Source organism: Xenopus laevis, chromosome 1L, assembly GCF_017654675.1.
Source record: "Xenopus laevis strain J_2021 chromosome 1L, Xenopus_laevis_v10.1, whole genome shotgun sequence".
Lineage (NCBI taxonomy): Eukaryota > Metazoa > Chordata > Amphibia > Anura > Pipidae > Xenopus > Xenopus laevis.
This window is the reverse complement of record NC_054371.1, coordinates 214,587,882-214,601,639: the sequence shown is the minus strand read 5'-3', so window position 1 is coordinate 214,601,639 and position 13,758 is coordinate 214,587,882. Positions and strand designations below refer to the sequence as shown.

At 40.9% G+C, this 13,758-nt stretch overlaps 1 protein-coding gene across 1 annotated transcript in view; it reads right to left on the bottom strand.

The window, feature by feature from the left end:
• Positions 1 to 10,297: 10,297 nt before the first annotated feature.
• The window catches only part of lifr.L (LIF receptor subunit alpha L homeolog), a 69,630-nt gene continuing 66,169 nt past the window's right edge, over positions 10,298 to 13,758 (bottom strand). The window contains exon 20 of the mRNA XM_018266325.2: positions 10,298 to 12,176. Coding sequence (XP_018121814.1) covers positions 11,535 to 12,176 — 642 coding nt within the window. The 3' untranslated portion in view covers positions 10,298 to 11,534. The remainder of the gene's footprint in view (positions 12,177 to 13,758) is intronic.

The window sequence follows — 13,758 nt, the reverse complement described above, 5'->3', positions numbered from 1 at the left end:
TAAGAATCCAACTGCACATGCTACAAATAAGGCAAATATGGTGTTCCATTACCAAAGGAGACTGAAGACCTGGAAGATGGCGCCCTTGCGCTACTTTCTTTTCTTTAGTGTATACAATAGAGTCAGAGTTCCCAAACCCACCTCATAGCTGCACTGATGGCTCAGCTCAATCTAGTCAGTGGCTGACTCAGGATATGGTTCATAAAGCTTTACTAAAAATTAATTTGAACAAGGTGCCAGGGCCACATGGCATACACCCCTGGGTTCTAAGAGAGCTTAGTTCAGTTTTAGACCGGCCTCTATTTCTGATTTTCTCATTTCATCTAGTATGTATCATACCAGATGAAAGTGAGTCTGAGAAAATCAGATTGGAAGAAAGCTGTCATTCCTATATTTAAAAAGGAATTACAATCTCCGTCTGGCAATTATAGGCCAGTAAATTTGACATCTGTGGTAGGAAAATTATTTGAAGGCTTGTTAAGGGATCACATTCAAAATTTTGTCCTATTGAATGGCATTATGAGCAGCAATCAACATTGCATTATCAGTTTCGGACTGGCCTGCCGGGGCACCGGGAAAATACCCGGTGGGCCCCAGCCTTGGTGGGCCCCTTGCTTTAGTTAATTTGGGACTTGCGATGGTTTATGTAGTTGGTGTGGGCCTCACTAAAATCAGAATTGCATCGGTGAATGATTGGCAGTAGGCCCACCGCTTCCCGCTTCCTGTGTCAATCAATTTGCTTCCGCCTATAGTTAGCTGCCTGCTGCCAGTACCTTTGGTTGGAGTCGAGGCTGCTGAGGACCCTGCTATCCATTCCCGCTGCCGATTGGCTGCACTGCGTCTGCACGAAAAATTCTACGTTGGCAGGAAGCAGCAAACGTAATGCTGTCCCCGTATTCACACCGAGTCCGGTAAGTGTGACTGTTCCGGGATCTGGTTCGGAGCACAACCGCTTGTAAAGGTTTCGCAACTGTCCCAAGTTTGCCACCCGTGTTACTGTGGCGCTATCCGGGGCGCTTTTTCATTGCACGTACTTGCGCCGGGTGCAGTGGAAGAGTTAACGGGGTGTGAGGCCGCACTAGTGTAATCTCTGCCCATGTGTGTCCCGGCACCCAGCTTTGCGTTGTTCACCCTGTTATACTGGTAAGGAGGTAGGAGAGTGGGGCTGCGGAGAGTCAGTACCTAGCGCTTATGGCTATTGTAACGCTGTGCTGGGGGAGTATTGCTGGGCACCTGTGTGCGGCATTATAGGTATATAAACTGTAGCACAATGCCGCTTTCTCTTGTCTAAATATTGTTTTATCACTTGCCGTGTTTGTGTTTTATTAAATCTACTTTATTAGCAGGGGACCCAGAGGTGCACGGCGCGTCTGTCCCACTCGGGTGGTGCGGGGCTTGGGGTGACAGAGAAGGGGGGCAGGCTGGAGCACTGCTGGAAAAGTGGCGCCCCAGCAGCTGTGTGTAAAGAAGCAGTAAAGGGGAAAGCTGACCCTGTGCACCTAGGCTCCCCTGTCACACACCAGCACAGTGTACCCACTAACACTCCCGTCCATAGGAGGCAGGCGCTCTCACTTGCACAGGCGGTCCAAAGCCCAGTCCATAGCAGCAGCACAGCCCTCACTTACACCAGAGGCCTTAGGGGTGGGATAGTGAAGGAGAGGGAGCGAACAGAAAACCAGGAAACGCTAGTGTGGCAGCAGCAATGCCATCTACGCCACATGTCGCTAGTTCATGGAAAGTGTGTGATGGACACTCCGAGAAGAACATGCCGGAGGATTTCTCCTTAAACCAGAGCTTGCTGAACTTCCCATTCCTGGCCATGTGTTCCACCTGTGGTAAGCCCGGGATTTTTTTTGTAAGTGTTGGGAGGCCACACAATTGGGGATGTTCACGCTGGAGAAGAGGCGCTTAAGGGGTGATATAACTATGTATAAATATATAAGGGGGATCATATAATAATCTCTCTAATGCTTTATTTACCAGTAAATCCTTCCAGCTGACACAAGGTCACCCATTCTGATTAGAGGAAAGGAGGTTCCGGCTAAATATTGGGAAGGGGTTTGTTACAGTGAGAGCTGTGAAGATGTGGAATTCTATCCCTGAATCAAGAAGGGGTTGGATAGCTTTTTAGCAAGTGAGGGAATACAGGGTTATGGGAGATAGCTCATAGTACAAGTTGATCCAGGGACTGGTCCCATTGCCATTTTGGAGTCAGGAAGGAATTTTTCCCCCTCTGAGGCAAATTGGAGAGGCTTCAGATGTTTTTTTTAGCAGTTAGGCAGGTTTTATATAGACTTAAAAGGTTGAACTTGATGGACGTGTCTTTTTTTTCAGCCAAACTTACAATGTTAGTCTGGAACAATTTTTTTTCTTCTGTGGAGATAGAAACAAGTTGTCCTACTCAAGGAACCCCCAGATGCCCTTTCCCGCGCACCAACTTAAACTTCCTTATACGAGCTTGAAGAAACCTAGTCTCATGAGGCATGTCTACAAAAACGTAACTGGCCAATAGAAACATCCACTCCTCATTACAATTCTTGACAGGACATACAGTCACTGCTTCAGACCAACCTCAGGTGACCCACCCATATCATTTTTCCTTACACATTTTACGAAGAACAATCACAGGCAGCCACTCAGGAGTAAGAAAAATATATTTATTATAACATGATTGCAAAATGGACACATGCATCAGTGTTTATAACATTTAAAGAGGGTAACAGAGTTGCCATGACAATAGGTATGTTCTTACATGACCAGTAAAGGTGGCATTCTAGATCTTGGTATCCTGGATGTGAATGCTACATCATGCACTAATTGTCTATAATATATTAATTTACACGTTAATAGTTCATTTTAAATGCCCTCCTGTATAATAAGCAGAATTAAAGTTTACTGAAAGCACTGGCCACTAGTGTCCCTTGTATCTGCAGCAACGGCACAGATAAGACGCGCGTGCAATAGAACTACTCTGTGAAATAGTGGTTTTAATCCATTTCTTTTCTCAATGTTCATTCCCTCTTCCTGTATCTGCATTTATAAGTAGAAGTCATATTGTTCCAAATGAAACAGAGCAGCAAGACTGATAAGATGGTCAGTAGCTCTCAGTCATTAAGGCAAATAAACTAAACTGAAGGTGGACAATAAGATTTTTGCCCTGGTAAATGATAATTCTATAGGTGTCACACGAGTACCAGGAAGATGGTAATTTAAGACTCATTAAAAGTAATAAACATTCCTAGGCGCAATGACTTGAGAGCTTCTACATATACAGACTAGGGTCCAATCAAAACCTCAAGTCTGGCCATCAATAGGCAAAATATGTCTTACCTTCTATACTGGCAGAACTATATGGACATCCCCTCCCTACTTGCCTTGTGGTATTACATTTGCCAGTGCTATTATCCTCGCAAGGTCCTTCTCAAATGCCTTATTAATGAAAATACCTGCCTTGGTATCAAGAAGAAACCATAGGGCAGTGGTTCCCGAATTGTGGAGCTGGGTTTGAAGCAGAAGCATGAAGAGCTTAGCGTGAAGGGCTGTTAGGGTGATAATGAGGAGAATGGACACGTGGCCTCATAGATACACCAGAAAGCCCAGCTTGAAGGACACTTAGGGTGACATTTGGGGCGGAATATGTATTTGCTGTCTTAGATATTCTTGAAACTATGGCTAACTAACATTATCCTACATCTGTACTCATTTCTTGAGCTGAGAGAGGACCTAACTAAAGGTTGGACCCTCAAGAGGGACCATTGCCAAAAGATAGACCTTCAAGGAAGCTTGAACTAAAAACCACTGTCCTAAGGGACATATATTAAGGGATGGCAGCCTGCAAAACTATCACAGAGCCCTTGTACTCCTAAACAGCATGCTAACTGCCACACACCAGCACAGGGTCCTGCAAATACAGCCTACTCAAGAGCTTCTCAGACTGTGCTGCTGACCCCCTTAGAGGGATTCAAGCAGTGGATAAGAGGGTGGAAGATGGCAGCTTTAGTTGCTGCTAAGGAGTCAAAAGTGCAGGCTTAATAGGAGGATGCTGAACTGTGGGCCTGAGCAGCTGGTGGGATACCGTTCAGAACATCCTTGAACCTTGACCATAACATGAGCTAGAATGTCTAAACCCAGCATTCATCACAAATGGCAATTTCTACACTCCCAAAACAATCACATGTCATACATTTGCAACAAATAGGATACAAGCCAGTGTGTTAATGTGCAAAGAAATCTTATTGGCTGTAACATTTTCCCTTCAGTCATTCGGTGGCAAAAAGACCCGTACGAGAAGATCGAAAGCTTTTTAGGTCCAACAGCCGTTAAAAGGATAAAACTATAAAAATATATGCATACATTAAAGAGACATGTAACAACTTAAATTGGCTCAACATATAAACAAAAAAAAAAAACAATTGGCTCAATATAAAAAAAAAATAGAATTTTATACATTTAGGGAAATACTGCTTTAGCTTATGTGTACTTGTAGATCAGATATTTCATTTTTACATTCATTTGCATATATACATATATACAGCATGTACAAGAACATATGTGCCAGTGATTCCCAATCTAGTCCCAGAACTGGATGGACCACAGTTCCAAAAACTTATTACTGATGTTAAAGGACGCTGGGAGCTAAGTCCATACTACAATTGGGAATCACTGATTCGCACCAGTCAGGGACTTTACAGGCAGTATCACTTGCATTTATAACACATTTCCCCCATTTAATGCTTGGCTGCCGTTGAAATATATTCACTTTGCATCTAAGGATAGAAATCTACAAACATATAACACCAGGGGGGGGGCACAAACTGAATTTTTGTCCGGACACTGACGCCAGCCATTACCAGCAACATCTGCCCAGGTCTAGTATCCAATAACAACCAGATTGGATACTTCCTACATATTTATTTTCTGCTGGTTTCTAGACTCATAGCAAACGTTGCACCTTTTATTTTCACCCATTATTTGACCACACGTTGGATGATCCTTTAAGGCAGGGATCCCCGACCAGTAGCTCATGAGTAACATGTTACTATCCGACCCCTTGGATGTTGCTCCCGGTGGCCTAAAAGCAGGAGCTTATTTTTGAACTCGAGACTTGGAGGCAAGTTTTGGGTGTATAAAAAACCAGTTGTACTGCCAAACTGGGTCTCAATGTAGGTTGACAATCCACATAGGGGCAACCGAATGGCCAATCACAGCCCTTATTTGGCACCCCAAGAACATTTTTCATGCTTGTGTTGCTCCCCAACTGCTTTTACTATTGAATGGTGCTCACGGGTTCTAAAAGTTGGGGATCCCTGCTTTAAGGTATTCAACCAAGGGGCCTGTAGAACAACTGGCCCTACACAGACAGTTGTGTTATATAGTTCTGTTATAGTTTGGGCCTACAGCCTGAATGGACAGATCTAAAAAGGCGTGAAGAGGAGCTGTGGCTCTTCTACCTCCATCATCTGCTGATATAAACCTGACCTTAAAAATAAGTGAATGTAAAATTAATGAGGGTGCTATTCTAAGCACTTTTGCAATGTACATTCATTATTTTTTTTTTATTCAAAGATATTAAAGGATACATGTACTTTTAACAGGAATCAATTTTGTTTCAACAGCGCCACCTGCTGGTCATTTTCCCACCAGTCTGACCACCAAGTAGTCAAGGAAGTTGTCAGGAGAAAGAAAGAGGCTGCTCTGATGTTCTTCTGCTTAGGAAAACAATTAGAAACCTTTCTCAAATCTTTCCTAAGCAGAAGAACATCAGAGCAGCCTCTTTCTTTCTCCTGACAACTTCCTTGACTACTTGGTGGTCAGACTGGTGGGAAAATGACCAGCAGGTGGTGCTGTTGTAACAAAATTCATTCATGTTAACAGTACATGTAGCCTTTAATATCTTGGAATTATACATAAAAAATGAATGTACATTTCAAAAGTGCTTAGAATAGCACCCTCGTTAATTTTTTTATTCACTTATTTTTATGGTTTACTTATCCTTTAAGTTTAGGACTGCAGTCAGACAAGATCGGAGGAAGATATGTTGAAACTGATCCTCGAGTGGACATACGTGTCCAGAAAGTCAAGCATTATGGCTGAAATGAGTCAAACTGTGATGGAGAACATTAGAGGAGGCATTATATGGTATAGTAGATAAAAGATAAGTACTGTAGTGGGGCCTCCATGGAAGTCTGCATCAAAAAGAAGGCTCTCCAAAGAAGATGGAACCATATTGGTCTGTTCTTGCTCAGGCAATGGGCAGCCCAGAACCTAGAAAAGGGACCGGATACAGACTGAAGGTCCAACTATAACTGGGCTCTGTATAAAAAAAATACACTCTACAGTTGCACTCTATACAGACACCAGATCAGTGACAGCGTACTGAACCTATGTACATAAAGGTAGCTGAAAAGAATCACAATTTCACTTGATACTGTGGCTTTATATCTCTGAGTAACGGGCCACAAGGATTAGGACAGCATATATACGATTTTGCATTGATATTAGGAATATGTACAATGTTACTGACAAAAGGTGCTTTAACTTCTTATTTGAAACTGGATGTAACATCAATATTAAACTGCAATAAAAATTAAAGATTTTTTAAAAAAAATACACTCTACACTAAGAGGACCATTTATCAAACTTTGCACTTGTTATTTTGCTACAAATTGCGGAGTAAAAAGTTGCAATCCTGACCACAAAAGGCCGGCAATTATTTTTCTGTTCAATTTAACAGGAAACGGTTGTGAAAAATAAAAAGGTATCCAAAATTACGCCTACTAAAACCTGATGAGATGCCATAGCAGTCAATGGGAAGTTCATCTTCACCACTGAAAAGCAAACTGGAAGAAATACCAATTTTGTTCCATTTTACTCTTAAAGGAACATTAACACCAAAAAATTAAAGTGTGTGAAAGTAATGAAAATGTCATGTAGTGTTGTGCTGCACTGGTAAAACTGGTGTGTTTGCTTCAGAAACACTACTATAGTTCATATAAATAAGCTGCTGTGTAGCAATGGGGGCAGCCATTCAAGCACAGGGTACACAGTACATAACAGATAAGTACTACTATAGTTTATATTAGGGATGCACCGAATTCAGGATTGGGTTTGGGATTCGGCCTTTTTCAGCAGGATTCGGATTTGGCCGAATCCTTCTGCCCGGCAGAACCGAATCCTAATTTGCGTATGCAAATTAGGGGTGGGGAGGGAAATCATGTGACTTTTTGTCGCAAAACAAGGAAGTAAAAATGTTTTCCCCTACCTACAAATAAGTACTACTATAGTTTATATAAACAAGCTGCTGTGTAGACATGGGGGCAGCCATTCAAGCACAGGATACACAGTAGATAACAGATAAGTACTACTATAGCTTATATTAGGGATGCACCGAATCCAGGATCCGGTTCGGGATTCGGCCTTTTTCAGCAGGATTCGGATTCGGCTGAATCCTTCTGCCCGGCTGAACTGCATTTGCATATGCAAATTAGGGGCGGGGAGGGGAATCACGTGACTTTTGTCACAAAACAAGGAAGTAAAAATGTTTTCCCCTTCCCAAGGGGGGCATATGCAAACTATGATTTGTATTTGGTTCAGTATTTGGTCAATTCTTTCACAAAGGATTCGGGGGGTTGGCCGAATCCAAAAAAGTGGATTCGGTGCATCCCTAGTTTATATAAACAAGCTTCTGTGTAGCCATGGGGGCAGTCATTCAAGCACAGGATACACAGTAGATAACAGATAAGTACTACTATAGTTCGTATAAACAAGCTGCTGTGTAGCCATGTGGGCAGCCATTCAAGCACAGGATACACAGTAGATAACAGATAAGTTCTGAAGAATCCCATTGTATATTACAGAGCTTATCTGTTATCCGCTGTGTATCCTGAGTCTTTTCTCCTTTTTCATCTTTGAATGGCTGCCCCCATGGCTACACAGCAGCTTCTTTAGATGCATTAAAGTTTCTGAAGCAAACACACCAGTTGTGCCAGGGCAGTGCACCACTACATTATATTTTCATTACTTGAAAACACTTTCATTTTTGGTGCTACTGTTCCTTTAAAATGAACTCGGGAAAAATCAAGATCCTAGCTAGTTGCAATTATATTTCAAGTCGCAAAATTGCATGCAAGTTTTGATAAATGCACGGCCAACGAGAATTCATCGGCATTCATCTACAGCTCAGGAAGAATATGTTCCTTTGGGAAAATGAATGAGGAAGCACTAAAAAAAAAAAAATAATTAGCACCAAGATTTGCTTTTCGTTTTAACTGCAAAAATTAGAAAAACGGGAGGTTACAAAATTCTGCAATACATAAAAATTAGTGTTCAGCAACAGTTAATATAAAAATAAGGCTTTTCTTTAAAGCGTAATCAGGAAGACTAAATAAACGGGGTCTCATTTATGAAGTTTCTCACTCTGTTCCCTACAAGCCAAGTTAAGCACAGGAGACAGGCAACTCTTCGGAAAACCCATTTGGTTCAACTAAGGATCTGTCTTACAAATGGCTGATTCCATAAAAATCCCAGACAACACAAGGCAATGTTAGCAGCAATGTCACAAAGAAATCCTGCACAGAATGTGCCATCAGCCTGGCACCAAATCTCATTCAAATAAAAGGGGGAGCCCGAGTTTTACAGGAAGCAACTGAAGGGCCACAAGTCATGAACACTAAGGGGTTATTTATCAAAGTCCGATATCAATCTCAATATTTTCTGCTACAAACTCCGATCAAATCCATTTGGGTTTTTACGCTTATTAACTATTACATTTTCCCGAAAAAGTTGCTTTGCGTGAAAAAATCCGATTTTCACGATTTCTTTTTATCCGATTTTCACGATTTTTCCGGAAGTTTTGGGGTATTGCATGAAACCGAGCGCACATCAAAAAATCGTTGGGACTTCTCCCATTGACTTATACACAACCTCGACAGGTCTGAGATTTTCAGATTCTGACTTTCCATTCTCAGGGTTTAATAAATTCCGAAAAAATTCGTGATTTTTTAAAAGTCAGAATTTATAAAACAAAATCACACATTTTTCGTGATTTTTAGCATTCAGAGTTTAGTAAATAACCCCCTTAAAGTATCTAAGGAGGCAAAACCAGCCTATGGGTTTATTTAATGTTTACATGATTTTCTATTAAGACTTAAGACATGAAAATCCAAATTACGGAAACCTGTACAGGTATGGGACCTATTATCCAGAATGTTTACGGATAAGCTTTTTGTAATTTGGATCCCCCATACTTTGTCTTCTAAAAAATCGCGTAAACATTAAATAAACCCAATAGGCTGATTTTGTTTCCAATAAGGATTAATTATATCTTAGTTGGGATCAAGTACAAGCTACTGTTTTATTATTACAGAGAAAAAGAAAATAATTTTTAAAAATTTGGAGATTTCTGGCTTTGCGGGCGCTGGAAAGCCAATTTATAAATCAGCTTCTGGAGAGGAAAGGCTAACTCTGCCACTAAATGCAGAATATGGACATTTGGGGGCCGATTCACTAAACTCGAGTGAAGGATTCGAATGAAAAAAATTCGAATTTCGAAGTTTTTTTTGGGTACTTCGACCATCGAATTGGTTAAATTCGTTCGAATTCGAACGAAATCGAACGAATCGAACGAAAAATCGTTCGACTATTCGACCATTCGATAGTCGAAGTACTTTCCCTTTAAAAAAAACTTCGACCCCCTACTTCGGCAGGTAAAACCTACCGAAGTCAATGTTAGCCTATGGGGAAGGTCCCCATAGGCTTGCCTGTGATTTTTTGATCAAAGGATTTTCCTTCGATCGTTGGATTAAAATCCTTCGAATCGTTCGATTCGAAGGATTTAATCGTTCGATCGAACGAAAAATCCTTCGATCGATCGATCGCAGGATTAGCGCTAAATCCTTCGACTTCGATATTCGAAGTCGAAGGATTTCAATTCGAGGGTCGAATTTAGAAGTATTTTTAACTTCGAAATTCGACCCTTAATGAATCTGCCCCTAAGTGGCAGATTTATCTGTATTCAATCATTCGAATCGAAGTAAGATCGTATTCGATCGAATACGATTTGAAGTATTTTTTTTAAAAAAAAACCTTTGATTTTTTAAAGTTCATCAATTGACTCCAGATAGGTTCTAGGAGGTCCCCCATAGGCTAAAACAGCAATTCGGCAGGATTTAGATGGCGAATGGTCGAAGTCGAATTTTTGAGGAAAAAGAACATGATAAATTTGATATTCCAATTTTCAAATTCTTTTTAAATTCATATCGAATTTGGACTATTCCCTAGTCGAAGTACACAATAATAGTACACAATAATTCGAATTTTCAATTTGACCCTTGATAAATCTGCCCCTAAATATCTGCCCTGGACAGATAATTCCATTCAAAGGAGAAGAGAAACGTAAAGAGGCAACACACTACACTACGATCAATGTAGATGTGTTCCGTCTACTGTTCTAAGAGGAGACTCAGCGTGGGGTAGGAGCCAAGAGACTAGATTTACTGTGGGTGCCCAACAACTTGGCACCCCTGGAAATTCTACTTTTCCTTCTCCTTTCCACTACAATTCTCATCAGCCAGAAGCTGGGATTAGTAGTTTAACAACTGGACCCATGTAGTTGCTCAAAATTATAGTCCAGAATAAGAGGGTATTTAACTAATGCTTTACATTTTCATTGCTAGTTTTTTTTTTAAATTTTCTTTAATAGTTGATTTTTTTTTTATTGGTTCGGAAAGCGATTTCGGTTGTCCAGTGTACGAGGAATCAAATGATAATTCAATGTTAATGCTACATATTCTATGGCCTTATGTGGCTTTACTTATTAAGGTGTCTACAGATGCGACACACAAAAAAAAAAAAAATGTAAAAAGACTAAAACCTTTTTTAAAAAAAGTTCATCGAGAGAACATTTGAGGCGCTGGTCACCTCTTGTATTCCTGTTGTTTGACTCTCAGCCACCTTGACTTGGAGGCTGTGATCTCTAGTTGCACCAGTCACCCTCTCCTGTTCTATTTGGTGATATTTTCCATTGAATTGGCTCACTCAAACATTTGCCATAACCGCTCAATAAAACCAAAGTAGTGTTTCTTACAAAGAAAACAGAACCAAATACATTCATGAATGCCCTGGTCACAAACCAGGAAGACCCATTACATTTTCACAGAAAAAAAAAAAGCGACTATCCAAAATAAGGAAATACAGACATGTCCAACGTAAAATAGAAAGCCACGAGGGCTAATGTCTCGTTGATGGACTGATACTGAGCGTGGATGGTGTTTAAACCCATTTAAGGACCCCTCCACATATCTGCAATTGCTACTGGCAAGTGTAAGATCAAGAACAGGTTTCCTGTATGGAAAGGATACAGGAGAAAATACATTCCGCTCCTTTAACATTCACAGATGCCCTTTAGGGACGGATTTGTGAGCTAACCCGTTTCCGTGCAGAAGGCTAGAAGAAGACCATCGCTCCTTGATAATCATTAGAAGAGCCACGTCCTTCAATACTGACCTGACAGACAATAAAGTCATTCGATTCCACATTCAGTCTTCTTGCTTGTTCTGAAAGAGCGATGATAAGGACCATCCGACATGGGTGGGTTTTAGGTTGTCTTTATCATCTACAGGAGGAATCAGGAAATGTCTGGAGGTAATGGAACAAGGGCTTCCAAAGGAAGCATTTTCACTATTACTACCCAAAGATGTTGGGGAGTCTGCTGAAGCAACAGCCCAAGTGCTTGGGTTTTCCTGAGGCCTATAACCTGCAGCAAAAGCCTCTTCTACATGAGGCTGCTGCTCCATATTCACAGTGTTAATCGCTAGCTGCATCTGTGGCTTGTAACCTGCACTATCCATAAAGTTCCCGTCGGGTTCTTCTTCGGAATTCGCCTGTGGCTGGTACATAGATTGGATATCGATGTACACAACTTGGGAGGAGGCTGCAGACTCATCTAAAGCTGGGTTCCCCGTCTCCTCATTGGAAGAGGGTGGGCAATAAGACACGACAACATGATTTTCATCTTCTGTGTCAAAGTCCTCCTCTGGAGTCTGACCATTTGGATCCTCAGTCACTGGAGAGTGCAGTTCTGTATCCAGAATCTTTGGGACTGTCGAAAAGGTCTCCACCACTTCCACGTTATTGGGGGTGCAGGGGTTCATCTCCAATGTTTTGATACCTTTGTTGGCCTGAAAATGTACATATTATAATTACTTTACATTCTATGTATAAGCAAGCCTTATGATACGTGTGATGGCTGGGTGCAACACACACTAAGGAAATTCATATATGCATTCTCCCCCTAACAATAGGCAATAGCTTATATTTTAAATAGCGGACAAAGAAAACAGAGTATTATTTGGCATTTAGGCCGCAGATAGTTAGGCAGGTTCCAAATTTAACATTAAACGGATACTTAAAGGAACAGTTACAACAAATGAGTAGAGTTTTAAAGGTAAGACAATATAATGTACTGGTGCCCTGCATTGGTAAAACTGGTGTGTTTACTTCAGAAAAACAATTATAGTTCATATAAACAAGCTGCTGTGTAGCCACGAGGAAGCCATTCAAGCACAGGATACACAGTAGATAACAGAAAAGTACTACTATAGTTTATATAAACAAGCTGCTGTGTAGCCATGGGGGCAGCCATTCAAGCACAGGATACACAATAGATAACTACTACTATAGTTTATATAAACAAGCTGCTGTGAAGCCATGGGGGCAGCCATTCAAGCACAGGATACACAGTAGATAACAGATAAGTACTACTATAGTTTATATAAAGAAGCTGCTGTGAAGCCATGGGGGCAGCCATTTAAGCACAGGATACACAGTAGAGAACAGATAAGTACTACTATAGTTTATATAAACAAGCTGCTGTGTAGCCATGGGGGCAGCCATTCAAGCACAGGATACACAATAGATAACTACTACTATAGTTTATATAAACAAGCTGCTGTGTAGCCATAGGGGCAGCCATTCAAGCACAGGATACACAGTAGATAACAGATAAGTACTACTGTAGTTTATATAAACAAGCTGCTGTGTAGCCATGGGGGCAGCCATTCAAGCACAGGATACACAGTAGATAACAGATAAGTACTACTATAGTTCATAGAAACAAGCTGCTGTGTATCCATGGGGGCAGCCATTCAAGCACAGGATACACAGTAGATAACAGATAAGTACTACTATAGTTTATATAAATAAGCTACTGTGTAGCCATGGGGGCAGTCATTCAAGAACAGGATACACAGTAGGTAACTGTAAAGAATCCCATTGTATACTACAGAGTTTATGTGTTATCTGCTGTGTATCCTGAGCCTTTTCTCCTTTTTCATCTTTGAATGGCTGCCCCCATGGCTACACAGCAACTTGTTTACATAAACTATAGTAGAGTTTCTGAAGCAAACACATCCGTTTTACCAGGGCAGCACAACAGTACATTAAATTTCCATTACTTACATTTTTTGGTGTTACTGTAACTTTAATGAAAATTGGTTACTAAATGTTACATTCTCACAAAGTTGGTACATTTCAGTAGCTAGACACACGTAGACTGAATATCATACTACGTCACCAATTGAGCAAAGGCCCAAATTGCTGCATATTGTTTATTTTAGTTACATAACAGTGTCTAATATTGTATGATTTACATCAGCAAGGCCATATGTTGGATATTGTGCAGTATCTAATAACCAATTGGATACATATTGGGAGTCAGTGGGCAACAGGGTTGGCCAATCAGCTCATGGGTAGTCATTGTAG